Source organism: Maniola jurtina, chromosome 16, assembly GCF_905333055.1.
Source record: "Maniola jurtina chromosome 16, ilManJurt1.1, whole genome shotgun sequence".
Classification (NCBI taxonomy): Eukaryota; Metazoa; Arthropoda; class Insecta; order Lepidoptera; family Nymphalidae; genus Maniola; species Maniola jurtina.
This window is the reverse complement of record NC_060044.1, coordinates 323,170-341,420: the sequence shown is the minus strand read 5'-3', so window position 1 is coordinate 341,420 and position 18,251 is coordinate 323,170. Positions and strand designations below refer to the sequence as shown.

The window sequence follows — 18,251 nt, the reverse complement described above, 5'->3', positions numbered from 1 at the left end:
TATTACCTTTTTCTTTTATTTAATTGTTTTAACATAAATAATAAAATATTTAAAAAATAAAAGCACTGTTTCTTTTTTTTAACTAAAAAATTGTGATACTTTAAAAAAAAAGAATATTAGTCATGCTATTCATGGCTAATATTCCCCTTTCCCCTCCAATTAAGCGTTAAGCTTGTGCTAGGAGTGGATACGACAGTAGTGCAACGGATGGGGTTTGAACCGCCGACCTTTCGGAATTCAGTCCGCTCTTTAACCGTTGAGCTATTGAGGTTCTAAAGCTATTGAGGCTAGAAGTATTTATATAAAAGAAGCCCTAAGGATAGCATTGTTACAAAGAGAATGTTCGCTTTAATCAAACAAATGAATGCGAATGTAAGTACATAGTTCTTCAGACGAACAATTCCACATACATACTGTTCGATCCTGAACTGGAATGAAACAAGATAACATGCCCCACTCGCCTTTTCATTATGCTACTTCTTCATGCTCCGATTGCACGGGCTAGTTTACTTGTCTTACTTAGTCAATCACACTTCACACTAATATTATAAAGGCGAAAGTTCGTGTGTATGTTTGTTACTCCTTCACGCAAAAACTACTTAACAGATTTGGCTGAAATTTGGAATAGAGATAGATAATACCCTGGATTAATATACAGGCAACTTTTTATCCCGGAAAATCAATGAGTTCCCACGGGATTTTTCAAAAACCTATATCCATGCGTACGAAGTCGCGGGCATCAGCTAGTTAGGTATATACGTAGTACTTATTTTGATATACCTAAAAAAACTGTTTAGTCAGAATTTGATACTCAACGCATTCATCTAAAAAAGTTAAATCGAGTGTCCTAAAATATGTATGAAAATAGCAATAAATGAATGGTCACATTGGACTTTTTTAGCGTATATCTGATGCACCGTAAATTCGTATTTTAAAAACAAAACAAAGTTTAATAACGTTTACTGAATCAAATTAACTGCTAAAATTATCTGATTGCACATTTAAAAGATTAAACATTTCCTATATTTACCCTTATATTATGGTAATTAAAAAGTAGAGATACTTGAATGAAAAAATCTGAATAATTTTAGCAATTTATAGATTACCCAATATAGCTTAGTGCAAAATCGGGGAAAAAAGGTTTGATTTTAACTTGAAATACTTAGATATAGTCAAAACAATATATGTAGTTAATAACACCTGATACACAGAGTAAGAATTTGATATTACAGATGTTCGACGAAGCAGAAACAGAGCAATTGAGTGCGCAGTAAGGAGTGACCGGATTTAGTTAGGACCCTGTGTCTAAGGGTTGTCCTAGTCATCATTTAGCACGAGATAAGACTATAGGATAATAACTCAAAATTTAAAAAACCCCCGACACAAAAACCTCTATAAGAAAACTAGAAGAGCTGATAGCTTTCAAACGGCTGAACCAATTTTCTTCGATTATAGCTAAGAACACTCTCGATCAAGCCACCAAACAAAAAACTAAATTAAAATCGGTTCGTTTAGGAGCTACGATGCCACAGACAGATACACACGTCAAACTTATAACAGCCCTCTTTTTGGGACGGGGTTGGTTAAAAAAAATATACTCATACAAGTTACTTACAAAATCTAAACGCAGCACAGTAGGAGGGTTGAACTCAAAATATTCGGATGCTAAATGCGCGACCCTTCTTGCAACAATGCCATATAACATTGTCTCGTATCTCGCGGTGTTTCTGCATTAAAACATGGGGTTATTAAAGGGGCCGACCAACAAATTCCTGAAAGACCGGCAACGCATTGGCGGTTTCTTTGGTACATGTTCATGGGCGGTAATCACTTAACATCAGGTGATTCGCCTGCTCGTTTGCTCACAATTTTTCTATTTCTGAGATACCTGAGATGGAACCCCCCGACTTCCCGAGAGAAAGGACTGTATTTTAAACCCTTTGTGCGTTTAAGCAATTAAATATCATTTGATTTAACGGTGAAGGTAAATATCGAGAGAAAATCTGCAAGTAAGTTCTGCATAATGTTCTCAAAGGTGTGAAGACTGCCAACCCCCGTTTGTTTACCGTTGTGGACCTATGCCCTTTATTGAGATAATAATGATGAGAGAACATTAATAAGTACCTAACACATCTGACTAAAACTTTTAATTCCAGGAGTTGTACCCAGAGACTACTGTTTCGTAACGAAAAAATCGTAAGTCTATGGTTTCACCACTGAACCAGAAAGGTTCTCAAATTATTTTGATGTCGATAGACTGTCCAAAATAAAAATAATGCTCGACGAAAAATGGAAAGCAGGCCCCATAACAAAAATGGTGTTCATATTCAAATGAGTTAACCTCTACCGACAGCCTCATATTTCCTCCTATGTCGATTAGCCTGAGCTTTGCGCGAGGCCAAAATTCGGCCTAATAGAGCCTGTTTAACAAAGGTTAGCCTGCAAGTAGGTGTCGCAAGGCCCCTTTCGAAATCTGGTTTACTATATTAATACCCTTACTTACCTGTATTGTCTTAATAATCTTAATTGGACTAACAAAAATGATTGTTATCTATACACTTTTCTATACTACTATCTACACTTCTACACTTTTACCAACTGTTACTTATATTATAAAGAGGTAAAGTTTGTAAGTTTGTTTGTAGGGAGTAATCTCTGGAACTACTGAACGTATTTTGAACGTCCTTGCACCAGTAGAAAGCTACATTATTCTTGAGTAACATAGGCTATATTTTATTTTCAAAAAATTAGAGATCCCCACGAAAATTTTAATGAGTTACCCGTGCGAAGCCGGAGCGGGTCCCGAGTTCACTATACCGTGATAGCTTAGTGGTTTAAGCCCTTCTTATTCTGAGAAGAAGTCCGTACTCAGTAGCAGGTTTGAATGCATCCAGGCGCTAGTCTAAAAAAAGTACTAGTCAATAAAAAACAGATTTTATTTCCTACACTCAAGCAAACTGTGGAACCAAGTCCCTTCAGCGGTGTTCCCACTAGATTTCAACATGCAGTTATTCAAGAAACGGATCAACAGGTTCCTGAAAGGTCGAGAACTCATTGGCTGGTACTGCAAACGTTCATAGGCGGCGGTAATCCCTTAACATTTAACTGTACTGGGCAAGTAAAGCTGACCTTATTCAGGGCTTACTGCCAGTCACTCTACACGTGCAGTCTGTGGACGGACTACAGGCAGCGGACCTACAGTGCCTTGCGTGTTCAATATAACAATGTGCTGAGAGCGGTGTTGAGGAAGCCTCGACACTGCAGTGCGTCGGCAATGTTTGCGGATGCTCGCGTGGATGATTTCTACGCGATCATGCGCAAACGTACGAAATGACGCTAATAAGTAGTACCAACACTTTTCTCAGCGCATTGGCCAGAAAACTAGATAGTCCTCTCTGGAGGTGCTGGGGGGGTGCGCACATAGGCGCCAAGAGGCTCCCTCGGGCTTTTTAGTAATAGTTTTAGTTATAGAATTAGTTGTTAAGCTAGAAATAAGTACCTACTAACATAGTTTAAGTGATTTGTCATACTAACACAATTATGGGTCTAATGGCCTGTAATAAAAGTTTATTTATTTATTTATTTAACAGGATTTACATCTGAGTACCGGGAATTGAACTCAAACGCTGCTGTTATAAGGTGAGAAGTCTGGGAGTTTCTCAAATTCTAAAACCGTTATTTCAAAGCTCTTAGTTTATCTAACTAAATAATATGTACATGTCAAAAGAATGTAAGTAACATAATATTTTGTATATTTTAATGTAGCGCCATGACTTATCCATTCGTCATTAATATATCTTGCCAATTATGTATTATTAGTATTATTGGACACGCTAGCTGATAGCCGTGACTGTTACCGCAGCTATTACTACAGAAATCCTAATCTTTTTCTTCTCTATAAACTAGTAAAAGTAAAACCATTCACTGACTGACTGAGCACACAGGTAAAGGTAAGTAAAGTAACTACTTACATAATAATATGTACCTACCTTCCAAATAGACTGTAATTCTTCTAGGGTTCAGGCTACATAAAGGTTTTCGAAATTAGAGACATGAAAATTGGCATTTTACAAGTTATTGATTTTTAATTAATAATAAAAACCTATTTTAGAAAGTTACCCCTTTAGGGGGTAAAATAGGGGACGAAAGTTTTTATGGGAAAATTTTAAATATTAAGTATGGAAACTAAAACCCGACTACTACCCGCGAACTTCCGATAGATAGCGATAGATAGAGTGAAATTGTTTTTCTGCCGCTCGGCGTATTTCATATATAGAGTGCTAAAATCATAACCCTTCCTTTTGGCTTTACCGTATGGTATCTTTATGAACAGACATGTAGTTTGCAAAATTATTATACTAACGTTTGATGGTAAAGACATTGATTAAAACTGACACGGATAACACCATCATTTACATATGACCCGATGACTCTGCAAGACATTAGAATAATATATCAATGACCCAGCCTTATTGGGCTGACAGATTACTTCCTAACTGATTTTATTAAATTATTCACTCGGGTGGGCCAGTGAAAACGCGAAATCTTACGCTAACACATTTAAAATTTTGACAACAAACAATATTTACAAAAATGTATTATTGCAAATAGCATACACATAAACACCAGAGTGGCTAGATTGAATTACAACTATATTAAACACTTTATTCTAAGATTAAATATCTGAAAATTTAACTAGTTATAAGAGCTGTATTTCAAGCACGTTATAATATAACACCCACGCTTATACGACGAAAAGCGATAGAACGGCGCTTGTAGCATGACCTCTAGCTATGCCTGATTGGTGAGTAAAAGTCTGACACCGCAGCCATGGTGACTGTTTTCATCGGATTTTCCACTAATATGATAATGTGGCTTATTTTCAAACGCTAATTTCTAGACAATAAAATCAAATTATTCAAACTTTTATGAGTTTGAAAGATGTGTAAGTGAGAGTCGATTTCAAATCAGCAAAAAATAAAAAACGGCAGTCTGGTCGTTGTGGCGTTATTCGTAGGATACGACGATGTTTGCCTTCACCGTTTAAACAAGTGATACTTTAATAGCTCAAAACGCACATAACGCTGAAAAGTTACAAGTGCGTGCCCGGAGTCGAACTCCAAATGGAAGGCCTTCGTCTTAACCAGTAGGCTATCACCGCTTTTATAACTATGGTAAGGATATTCGAATTTCACAAAGGACACACCTTTCTACAAGCCTGCCTTTTAATAATTAAATTAATCGCTGGTTTCCTGTCCAAACCACTAGCTCAATACCGTCTCGTTTGACCCGCTGCAGTGCATAGACGCAGGCAGGCGGCGCCACAAGTTTATTTATACATACAATAAATTATACAAATATACAGTACAATATATAAGAATAATGGGCAAGAATGTCCAGTGTCATTGCTAGTTGGTGAATGGATTTTGTGCTGGGGTAACCTGGGAACGGGGTATCTACAAAATTATACTAATAAGGTAACTATTTTTTTTAACCGTTTATTGCTTATTGATACTTTTAAAAAGATTTTAATTAGAACCATTCGCTTTATCACACAAGTTTACAAAATCGATTAAAAATAATATGCTCCTAAAAAATGCATATTATACAAATGGAAGATTATGAAAATGATAAAAGAGCGTGGATTTGACCTACAGCTTGCTCCAGCAGTGTGCGGGAATTTAATTACTTTTATAATCGTAAAACATCGCATAAAATTGTTCTATATCAAATCTTTGAAAAAAGCAACAATCGAGTTTCTTGCTGGTTCTTCTCGGCAGGAGAGGCATTCCGAACCAGTGGTATATGCATTTGACGATTCAAAAATATGTACATTGTACATACTCGTAAAAGTTTAATTGAATAAAAAATATATTTATTTTATTTTATCAACAAACCTTCTGCGATCCAAAGTTAAGCCTGTTAAATTGCTATCGCCTGATTGTTAAACAGTTTTTTTTTTAAATGGGCCATGATAGTCTAGTGGTTAAAAGTCGTCTACTATCGTAATCGGAGATTCGGGAGGTCGGGGATTCGAGTACGCACCTCTTGAATTTGCGGAGTTATTATCACTTGCTTTACCGGTGAAGGAAAACATCGTGAGGAAACCTGCATGCCTGAGAATTAGGTTCTAAAAGGTGTGTGAAGTCTGCTAATCCGCTATATTGCCAAACCCTTTTCATTCCCAGGGAATACCCGTGCTTAGTAGTGAGCCAGCGATTGGTCGATGATCTTATAAAAACATCTCGTTGGAATTTCTCAAAAAATCCTTTCATAGTGAAAATAAGTTTCAAGACGTTCAACGTACATATTTATGGTCCAACGCGAGCGAAGTGGGTTGAACTGTAAGTAGCTACTCGTACCTAGGCCTACATTGATTATAATTATACGATCTCAGTCAGTTTATCTACCAATTTTAGAGATCCTTACTGAAATAAAAAACTATTCCACATTCTGTAGCACAGTTCACTCTGTCAGTACTCAGTAGTACCTCTACCTACTAATACGGTCTGATGAAATTCAAAGGATTCGATTTCCAGCTTAGAATAATTCCAACAGCAGCATTGTCCTTATTCCCTCTGTCCACTACACTCACTAATCTCCTTACAGGATTTCGGTTTTGATTAAAATTTTGAATGCCAAATGGGGACCTAAATCCTGTAGCTCCTACTCAAGTATTCTAAGTTAGCCAGGGGATTTTCAAAGAGATTGTTTAATACAATAACTGCTCAAATATACGTGTCAGAACATACCTACTAAGTATGTTAAGTATGGTTCCGTAGGCATCTTATTTGCTACAATCTTTGTAGGTGATTACTTAAACAGTGGATTTTTTTTCAAATACTATCTAAGAAACCCAATAATAATTTAACAAACTAGGGTGTTTAACCGAACTTTTTTTCGACTTTCACTTTTAACCTGAAAAATATTTTTTTTTTCAAAATTTCTCTATGTGGCGTAATGGGTGGTGTGTGTATGCTAAACTTCATAAATCTTATACACAGTTTATTTTTACAATGGCTATGACAGACGGAAGGGCGGACTATATAGGTTGCTAGAATCCTAGAATATATAAATTAAGCTAAAATAAATACAAGTAAATTCAATAGATACAAACTCTACTTTACATGTGTAAAAGGTGTAAACTCTGAATGGTCAATGGCAAAATAGTTTCACAAAAACTAGCTGAGCCCACGACTTCATCCGCGTGGATTTAGGTTTTTAAAAATCCCGTGGAAGCTCTTTAATTTTCTGGGATAAAAAGTCGCCCTGGTTACTTTCCATCATCTCTATGCCAAAAATCAAGTCGCATTTTTATAATATAAGTATATTAGTAAAGATTCGATTAACTTTACAAAATACTAGTTTGATAATATAGACTGAATCATGGAAACTATCTAGATTGTAGACATTTGGCTAAAGCTAATTTAGTGAAAATCTAAATTGACCCTCACGAATTTCACACCATTGCGCCAGAAAGCTCGTCCAAAGTTAATTAAATATGAAAGAGTAATTAATATTATACGTATCATTAAAATATAAAGCATTAGCTCAATACAAGCGCAATGTTGCACAACAATAAGTCGTTATAGTGCCCTTCAAGAAAAACAAAAATATCTACACGTGTCTGCCAATCCGCAGTAGTTTGGTAGACTATGGCCAAACCTCTTCTCATTCTGAGAGGAAACCAAATGAAATCAAATGAAAATAATAGTTTCTGGCGCGCATAGACATAGAAATTGAGAGAGAGACTATTTTATAATATGCAGCTATGTATTCATTGTTGTTATGAGACGATGGAGTTCATGCTGAATTAAGTTATTATAATTGTAAAGATAAAGTTGAAAACTAAAACCCGGCTGCGATCGTCTTAATGAACGCTGAAATATTAGAATAAAATTGTTTTTCTGTGGCTTGATATATTAATGTTGTTGTAAATGTACATAAGCTCAGAATTTTCTCCTCCCACTCGATACAATAGCAAAAAAAAATTTGGGAGACCTCCACTTTTTTTAATGTAACATCCGTTAGGTCAATTTTTTTCGTATAAAATATAGCCTATGTCACCCGGACCTTTACTACATATCAATTGACACCTCAATCATAAAAATCGGCTTAGTAGTTTAAACACAACAGTGGAAAACACAGAATCTGGATACAAATATACATACATACATTCATAGACTGCTAAAATCATAACTCTTCCTTTTGGCTTTGCCGCAGTCGGGTAAAAAATAAAGCTTCGACGCGACGCTTCCAAGCGCGCTCTACAGGCGACCCGATAAAAAGTCGCCAATGTGTAGAAACTGTGAACTCGCCCCCAATGGGTCATCAATCTGTCTCGCTGTGATGTGATGCGCGTATCAGCGTGATGAGCTGTCACGTGATAGCAATTATATCACGTCATATCACACGCCATTTGTCAACGAAATATTGGGTAAAATAACACCACAGCATAATTATTCCATGGGTGCTATTTTGGGTTTGTAATTAAAACCGTAAAAGGGGAACTGGCTGATGGCATTATCAACGTGCAGTTACAACTGCTGGGCACGGGTTTGCTCTTAGAATGAGAAGGTTTTAGGCTTTAGTCCACCACGCTAGCCTAACCCGAATTGGCAGACTTCACACACCTTTGAAAACACTATGGAGAACTCTCATGTATGCAGGTTTCCTCGCGATTTTTCCTTCAGCATTAAAGCAAGAGATTAACGCTGCCCTGAAGCAGAGTGAGCTAGAGTGAAGGAACTCTCGGTTTGATCCTGAATCGACGATATGTCAAACATGAATTCGACGTGAAATCAAAGAAAAATAGGCGATTCATATGCTACCTAGCGTCAAATGTAGGAACCTTTGATTCCTGCCAGCGACGTCGAAGTCTCGACTCTCGACGTTTAATTACAAGTTCCCTAACTGTCGTGAGCTGTGCCTGAAGCTGAAATATTATAGTTTAAAGAATAAGTCAAGACATATATTATTTAGGAGCATGAAAAGTGTCACTTTTCGACACTAACCGCGCGTAACAGCGCGATCTCGAGCGTGTCGAGAAGAGTAGGTAAATACATATAAATAACAGCTGTCACTTGTCACGTCGTTTGTCGTCGTCACGTTACATGACTTGCTTGACACTTTTTAATTTTTTCTGTAATGTAACCACAAATCACGGTTTTCAGATATTTCCATTTACTTGTGGTATAAGACATGGCTACCTGCCAATTTTATGATTCTAGGTCAACGGGAAGCACCCCATAGGTTTCGATTCCCTTGATGGATCTTGATAGACAGACTGACAAGTCAACGAAGCGATCGTATAAGGATCCCTGTTTTTCTTTGGAGATACAGAATACAAAAAAGTGGGGATCTTCTTGCTATCGTATTAACCTTGATATCGTATTAAACTTGTTTAAAGTTTAATTGCTTGTGGACACTTTATCAAGGTTAAAAGCCCTAGATATGCTATCTACGGTTTAAAGAATAAGTATCTACAGTCAGTTCTTACATAGGACATGAAGTGATATTTTTCGACACTAACCGCGCGTAACGGCGCGATCTCGAGCGTGTCGAGAAGGGTAAATTAAATAACAGCTGTCACTTGTCACGTCGTTTGTCGCCGTCACGTTATACGCGTCACGTCGACGCCGATGCTGGAATTTGCTCATTGTACTAACGGCTCTAGCACACACATCGATGCGATCGTACGGCTTTTTTTAACCGACTTCAAAAAAGGAGGAAGTTCTCAAGCCGTAGGAATCTTTTTTTTTTTTTGTCAATTATAGCGGATGTTACATTATAAGCCTTTGAATTAAATTAAATTTAATGTCTTTGATTTTTTCTTTTTGGTATCATATTAAGTGGGATGTCAGATGGACCAAGAAAAACCCGAGTTCAAAAATACGAATGAAATATTTTGCAATGTTAAGCGAAGAATGATTTTACTATATAGTGACGGGCGAGGGAGATGTTGAAGATGGGGAACGTGGAAAGGGCTGGCCCTTCCCGCGAACCCTAGCCCTCGACGGGACCTGTGGGTGATGGACACGGGGTAGTCCGTCGCTCACAGTGTGGTCCTCGGGTTGGTTGGTGTGCTGTGGTTCCGGCATCCTCTAACAGTGTTTGGGTGCACGTTATGTCCCAGTGGTGGGTCTGCTGCGGCAGACATCCGCTGGTGGAGTAACGAGGTGTTTTCGGTCCCTTGTGCTCCGTCGTCAGCGGTGGGATAGAACTTCGTGAGGTGTTTACTTGGTAGGAGTCTGACATAACCATTGTGCTCCCCCATGGCTGGTGGTATCCATGACGGATTTTCCTCGCGAGGAGAAAAAAAAAAGGCAAATTAATTTCCTTGACCGTACGGCAAAAATCGATGTATCTGCAACCTATTTACATATTGTAGGAATTACGAGTATCTGCTACAAACTACAGACAACATTGTGTTAAGAGAACTTTAAGACAATCGTCGCATTAACAATAAAGACTTCGTTGATGGATTTAATTAAGTTTAATTTGTTGCAAAATTCGCAACACCTACATTTAGCCTTATCAGTCTCACCAATTTGGTTCAGTGTTATATAGGTAACTACAGAACTGCCGAACTGGCATGATTTTTAAACATTCTGGGATACTGTTTGCTGCAGTCATTTTATTCAAAAACTATTAAGACGTACCTACTCGTACCTAATGCCCAAATTGACAGTTTTAGAAACTTATTTTATCGCTACATTTTTATTGTTACACTATTTTAACGAAAAATAATGAGATTAAGATATAATCATCATCATCGCCATTATCAACCCATTGCCGGCCCACTATTGAGCACGGGTCCCTCTTACGATGAGAAGGATCTTTCACGCTCCGGGTTCAATCGCTCAACTAAGATTTAGTTATAATATGTACTAAGGTCAGTTTGCTTGTCTCTGGTCATTTGCATTTTAAGCAATTTAATATTATCACTTTCTTTAACGGTCAAGCAAAATATTATAGGAAACTCTCCGTAATGTTGTTAAAGGTGTGAGAATTGTCTCATTCCTTCAGCATGGTGACTATGACCTTCTCATTCATTCCCTTCTCATTCTGAGAGTAGACCTGTTCTCAGTAGTGGACCGTCGTCGATGAGTACGGATGGTGATAAATGAACTATTCGAGACATCGAGAGTTAAAATAATTAATTAATTACTATGTTTCCATTGTTACAGATGCCGAAATACCTATTGCTTCTATTCATCATCATAAAAAATTATGAAGTCGCACCCTTGCCCAGCCATTTTCTCAAGCCGAAGGACATATCCCCAGTTGACACTCACCATCGGGTACCATCAACCCATAATTATATACAACAAGTGGCAAGAAAGAAGAAAGGACCAAACATACCGTACCAGACTTACTTCGTACAGAATCTGCATGTTATACCGATATCATATCAAGTTCATACCGAAAATGTTAATCGAATGCAAGGACAACATAACTTTACCCAACATATCCAGCAATTGATACCAGTTTTAATACCGTTCCATAATTACGTACCGGTACATGATCTAACGGTAATACCGTTGCACAGGGTGCTAGAAACGAAGAGTGGGTACGGTGAAGACGTAAACCCGTATAGGAATCCCTTGGGTGGGTATGGAGCCGGTTCGTCCCTCGGGGGTCAGGGCGCAGGCCATGGGTTTCACTACACTAATAATTATTTTATTTAAGGGTTTATCATTAGTAGTTAATTAAATAAATTATTTATTTATTTGTATTTTTTTAATTTGCCCCTAGTCCAATTTAAGAGAATAGAACGCAGAGACTTAAATCTTTCCTAACGTTACGAGTATAATTATTTATAAACAATCTAATGCCCGCGACGTCGTCCGGATTTAGGTATTGAAAATCACAAACGTTTGAGAATAAGGAACCGGCTCTTAAACCATACATACATAAATCATTCTAAATCCTTTTACACGAATATATTTTACCCTTTAAGAGCTATTCTTCAAAAGATCATCTTCCATCGACGAGATTGTATAGTAACATAAAGACTTATACAATATACAAGATACATATCACATTATGTAACAAACTGGTCAAGTACGAGTCGGGCCTCGCTCTTATAGGGTTCCGTACATAATTATCATGAACAACATATTTTAGGTATGAAATATATATTTTCCGAGCTAGAACATCGCAGTAAAATAAAATTACATTCGTACTCTACTCAATGAGTTCTAAACAATGATACCCCACATAGAGTAAGGAAAAAAAAAATTCGGTTCCTTTTTCATGTATGTACCTATGGGAGTCCCCCTGAAAAATAATTTAGTTGAATTTTTAATTCAATATTTGGTTTTGGGGCAATGTTCTACACCAAATACCAAAATTTAAGGTTTGTAACTCATTTCGACTACGAGCTAGAAACTTATGAGACGCGAACAGACAGACAGACAGCAGAGTGACATTAATAAGGCTCCGTTTGGTTACGGAACCCAAAAAACTGATCTTTTTATCAACTGTACAGATATAGTGGGTATAGTTTTCGCGTCTGTGACGTCATGTAGTAACTGTCGCGCACTGGTCATGTACAATAGTAGCACACGTGGTACACCCGCAGCTTGTCTCAATTAGTTAAGGACAAACCTTTTCAAATCCACTTTAGCTCATTTCTATTTTTAACCCCGACCTAAAAAGAGGGGTGTTATAAGTTTGACGTGTGTATCTGTGTATCTGTGTATCTGTCTGTGGCATCGTAGCGCCTAAACGAATGAACCGATTTTAATTTACTTTTTTTTGTTTGAAAGGTGGCTCGATCGAGAGTGTTCTTAGCTATAATCCAAAAAAATTGGTTCAGCCGTTTAAGAGTTATCAGCTCTTTTCTAGTTTTCTTGTAGAAAAGAAGGTTAGATAACCGTTAGGTTCTTAATATTATGTCAATTGACAAATTTATGTCAAGCTGTCAAGATGCCTTCACTTGTCGGGGGTGTTATAAATTTTTAATTTACACTTGTATACGAAAAAAATCGACGTGACTGATGTTACATCCAAAAAAGTGGGGGCATCCAAAAAAAATTCTTGTACCTATCGAGTGGGATCACACTAATATTATAAAGGCGAAATTTTGTATGTGTGTGTGTGTGTGTGTGTGTGTGTGTATATGTTTGTTACTCCTTCACGCAAAAACTACTGGACGGATTTGGCTGAAATTTGGAATGGAGATAGATAATATCCTGGATTAGCACATAGGCTACTTTTTATCCCGGAAAATCAAAGAGTTCCCACGGGATTTTAAAAAACCTAAATCCACGCGGGCGAAGTCGCGGGCATCGGCTAGTATCAAATGAAAGGAGAATAATTTCTGAGTTCATAAATATAAATATAGTAGGTACATACAATGTTAAAATATACCGAGCGACAGATAAACAATCTATACTAATAAATAAAATTGAAATGTCTGTCTGTTTGAACAGGCACTTCGGAATGGCTGAACCTATTTTGACGGGACTTTCACAGACAAGTAGAAGATTAACCAAGGAGTAACATAGGCTACTTTTTTTAACCGACTTTAAAAAATAGAGGAGTTGTGTTTTTCTACCTGTGCACACCGATATCTCCGAGATTTCTGAACCGATTTGCGTATTTTTTTTAATCGATAGAAGAACTTTGCGATATTGTTCCATTTTGGATTCCAACTCCTCAATCCTGATGCTGCAGGGGACCTGACCAATCCACGCGGGCGAAGCTGCGGGCATGATCTATCGTTATGTATCGGCAGTTCACGGGTAATAGTCGGGTTCTAGCGCTGGTTAACTTTATCTTGGTTTATTAGGTAACAATCAGTTAAATTCACGAGAATATGGATTCAATGAGTCAATGTTTTTGTCAATTTATCAGTACCGTTAGGCATGTTAGTGTTTTGTTGGCTTTATAAATATGCGCACGCGCATTCCAGCCCGCAGTCCATGCAGACGACGCGCACAGTGTACAATGTACATAGGGTTTAATTATTCTGTATTATCAAAATAAGTTACCTATATATAGTAACTTATTTAACTTAAACGCAAGTAGGATTAAAATAGTGCGGAATCAAAAAAAATGTAAGTACATAACTGTTTTATTTTGTTATGTTAAACTAGTGGTAGTCTTATTCTAAACCCTTCCCATTCTGAGAGGAGATCCTCGCTCAAGAGGACCGGCGATGGATTGATGAGAATGATGGTTATGATGAAAATCGGAGCGAAGTCAACGCACCTACTTACCTACGCTCTAAGTATAGATTTCAGTCGTAGGTCGAGGTCAAGATAATAGGTACCCACTTCCACGCATGACCTGCGGTGAGCACGTGAACATCGCGCTGGTCGCTCGTGTTTTGTTTTTTTTTTTTGTAGTAAATAAGTAGGTATATCAATAGCTGACCTTTGATCCAACTAAAAAAGTGTCAATATTATTTTTAAAACAGTTTTATTGAACCGAAGTGAAGTCAACACAAATATCTAATGTTATTTTTATAAAGAAAGAGGTTTTCGCAAGAAATAAATGATCCGCCATTTAAATATTTGGTTAGTAAGACGTTTTGCAGGTTTTCTGGAATCGATCAGCTGTAGCTATGTTGAAAACAGTAGGTTACAGTGTATTGTCCTTATTCCTGATTCCAGGGCAGGCCTGCACACTGTCGCAGCACTAGCGCTGGTCGTTGCCCTAACCGGTGGCGTGCGATGCGACGCACCTGACGGTAAGCACCTACCTGACCACTGACAGAACAAAAACAGGCAACAAGTGAACACTTACAGTTTCAAAGCTTGATTTTAATTATATTTTTGAAGAAAAGCTACTTTAGGCGCAACTTGAGAGTAGACTCACTGGATGGGTTCCCAACGAGTCACCCTTTACACGATTTGGTGTGACTCGTTGGGAACCATCGACTCATTGTCAAGCACGAGGACTGCGCAGATAAGTAGGCGCACAGTGCCTCTGCTACTCACGACCAAGACTTGACACTGAATAGAATAGAGTTCCTAGAATACCTCGTTAGAGTGGTAGTGTTCCTTAGTTGCACGCAGAGCGCGATGAGACCGCCCCGCTAGTCTCGTCCATGAAGTTCAAATTAAACTTGCAGGTTACCTCGTAGACCGTGCGTCGGGCATCGGCTACAAGCTGGTATATCAGGCGCAGAGCTGGCCAGTGGCGCGGGACCGCTGTGAGGAGGAAGGAGCCAAGCTGGCCGTTCCCAAGACATTAGTGAGTCAGTTCAACTCGAAGGTTACCTCATGGACAGGTCGACATTGGCTACAAGCTGGTATATCAGGCGCCGAGGTGGCCAGTGGTGGTTTGGAAAGAGACTTTAGCCATGGCTAGTTGTAGCTCAACCGGTATAGCATTTCGATACGATGCTGCGTGGAAAATTTTGAGCCGCTAGTTAAAATGCAATCCACCCCAGGAAGACCTACAGCCCACTGGACCTATGACCTGAAGAAGGTGGCGGGGAGTGGGTAGATGAGGAAGGCGGAGGATTGTGTTTGGTGGCGCACTCTTAGGAAGGCCTAGGCTCAGCAGTGGACGCGTACAGGCTGATGGAATGGAAAATGCTAGACTATCCTGCACCACTAGACTACGTTATATTTACACCAGGTAAATCTTAACGGCAATAGTGAAGGGGTATGCAGTTTTATTAAATCAAATACCCTTTACCGGTTTCGGCATCGTCCCAGAACGCTAAATCGTTTGCGGAACAGGTTTTTGTTTTAAAAAATTATTTTAAAAAGAATATTAGCCATCCTAATCATGACTAACTCTCCCCTTTCCCCTACAATTAAGCGTAAAGCTTGTGCCAGGAGTGCTTTGCCAGCGGGGAGCTGGGAGGCAGGTAACTAGCATAGGACGAACGGTTGATGATTATGATTTGTGTTTACAGGACGAATTCCTGTTCTTGCAAAAGCTGGTCCGCGGTATGAGCTACTCCGCAGTGTCGGGCAGCGAGTACAAGCTGATAGTGTGGCTCGGGATACACAACCTCGACGACTACAGGGTGTGGAAGAACGTAGATGGTGAGGCTCCTCGACAAACTGCAGCACATAATAAAATAGGGTGTAGAGCGTCGGTGATCTCAATCCACCTTGTATCATCCCAGACTCTAATTCATCTGTACAACTTGTACCCGTCGTTATAGCGTGCTAGCGGGACCCTATAACTTAGCCCCCGCTATCTGTCCATCCGTTCGTCCGTCTGTCTGTCTGCCAACGGGCTGTATCTCATGAACCGTAATAATAGGTAGAGAGTTGGAATTTTCAAATAGTGTATTTGTATTGGAGCAATGCTGGCCAAAAGTGACTGTTATGTAAATTAAAAAATTAAAAGTACATAATTTTGTATGGTACGGAACTCTTTATATGCGAGTCCGACTCGCAATTGACCGATTTTATTTATTCTTAGTATTTATTTTTATTTGACTGTATTCTCAGGTGAAAAGATAGACGAGACTGGATTCCACAAGTGGTCCCGTGGGAACGGAGAAGGCTTCAGGTAACTTATTTAATCGTACTTTTAGACTACCTATCTATTTATCTATCTACCTACAACTGCACTAGTTCTGGCTTGCTTCACATAATAAACGAGGTGTCAATATAAGAAACATAATTATTATTATGGCCGTATATAATTTTTTGCGTTGACTTTAGAAGCTTGATTTTGAGGGTTGCCAAAGTTTGCCGTCCGTCCGTCTGCGTTAGCGGGATGTACCTATCTCATGAACCGTACTAGATAGACAGATAGATAGATGAAATCTTTATTGCACACAATAACATAAAAACTACCGTACTAGGTAGAAAGTCGAAATTTTATAGATGTGTTTCTAGTGCCGTTATAACAACAAATACTTAAAAAAAAATTCTAAATGGCCAACATGAAAATTAAGAAAAATTAAAAAGGTACGGAACCTCTCGTGTGCGAGTTTTACACACACTTGATCGGTTTTATTCTCCCAAACGATTCTAATGATACTTTCGTGTTAAATTGCATTGTTTTGTCCAACAGCAACGCCCCTGAGGAGCCCCACTGTGCGGGCGTGGACGCCGTCAACTGGCTGCGGGACTTCTGGTGCCACAGGCGACAACCTTACATCTGCCAAATTAAAGTTAACACTACTTAGCCGTTATAGCTGTTTCTTTCACCCTATATAGTCAGTCAAAATCATTTATTCAAAGTAGGTACAATTGTACTCCTTTTGATGGTCGAAATTATTTGTACGATATAGTGGTGATAATTAATTACGTAACTAAAACTAAAGCTACGAGGGTTCCAAACGCGCCCTAGTCTGAGAAGAGCCCAGAACAAAATCAGCCGGGTCTTCTTTTTTTATTATAAGTATCTATCCTTAGGGCAAGACATATAGTTTATAAAAACCGGTAGAGGTTTTTTTTTTACCCTAGAATTCCTTATAACTCATATCTCGCTAAACTGCACAGCAGTTTTAATATAATTCAATTTAAATATATTATGATAATATTATACCACTCATTATTGCAGTCCCGCTTATTTAAATTAGCTGATTACTTTAGGAGCATACTGCATAGATACCTACTTTTAATAGATGCTTTTAACTGGATCAGAAAGATCGTCCACGTGTCGCCAAACTTTTTGAATGCACTGACATTCTTATTTGCGTTAGTAGCTGTATTTGTCGTATCAACAACTTTTATCCCAAAAGCACTTTAGAAACAAAATCGTTCAAACTTAGCGATTGTTAGCAATATGAGTTATGACTTATAAGTAAGCCAACTTACGTGAAAAGAAACATCCTGTTTAGGGTAGGTTATACTTATGTTAAGCCTGCCGTATAAAATGAAGTTACTTGGGAGATTTCCACTCAAGTTTTAATTCAATCAAACTTAGGCCCTTCGTCTTATAAAAGTATCTCGATTTCAGGTTAAGTAGGAAAGTAACATTTCACTTAGCAGTCAATTTAGAGCCCTTAAAGCTGATGACGAAAATTCTACCTTTTTTTCCTAATTCGTTTATCTTGAGGCTCTTTTGTACCTGTATTTTTTCAACTGAATTTTTTAAACATCGTACAGGTACCTACCTACCTACCTATAGAATAGAATAGAATAATTTTTATTCAAATAAACTTTTACAAAGTGCTTTTGAATCGTCAAAATAATTTACCACTGGTTCGGAATGCCGTTCCTACCGAGAAGAACCAGCAAGAAACTCGGCGGTTGCTCTTTTCAATTGTTCAATTTGCAATAATATTCCATACTATACTATAATTTATATTATGTACCTAC

At 38.2% G+C, this 18,251-nt stretch overlaps 2 protein-coding genes across 3 annotated transcripts; both read left to right on the top strand.

Moving 5' to 3' along the window:
* Positions 1-3,911: 3,911 nt before the first annotated feature.
* On the top strand, positions 3,912-11,724 carry LOC123873137. Of its 2 annotated transcripts, none has more exons than XM_045917850.1 (2): positions 3,912-3,950; positions 11,190-11,724. In XM_045917850.1, the coding sequence occupies exon 2, from the start codon at positions 11,190-11,192 to the stop codon at positions 11,688-11,690; it is 501 nt and encodes a 166-aa protein (XP_045773806.1). In that variant the 5' UTR covers positions 3,912-3,950; the 3' UTR covers positions 11,691-11,724. The 2 variants fall into 2 exon arrangements, with proteins under 2 accessions (XP_045773806.1, XP_045773807.1); XM_045917851.1 differs by lacking the exon at positions 3,912-3,950 and adding an exon at positions 5,309-5,477.
* Positions 11,725-13,889: 2,165 nt separating this feature from the next.
* Positions 13,890-17,119, top strand: LOC123873135 (CD209 antigen-like). Its single transcript, XM_045917847.1, has 6 exons — positions 13,890-14,066; positions 14,625-14,701; positions 15,086-15,207; positions 15,881-16,013; positions 16,428-16,488; positions 16,999-17,119. Coding segments are annotated over exons 1-6 (510 nt in total). The 5' UTR covers positions 13,890-14,064; the 3' UTR covers positions 17,114-17,119.
* Positions 17,120-18,251: the final 1,132 nt, after the last annotated feature.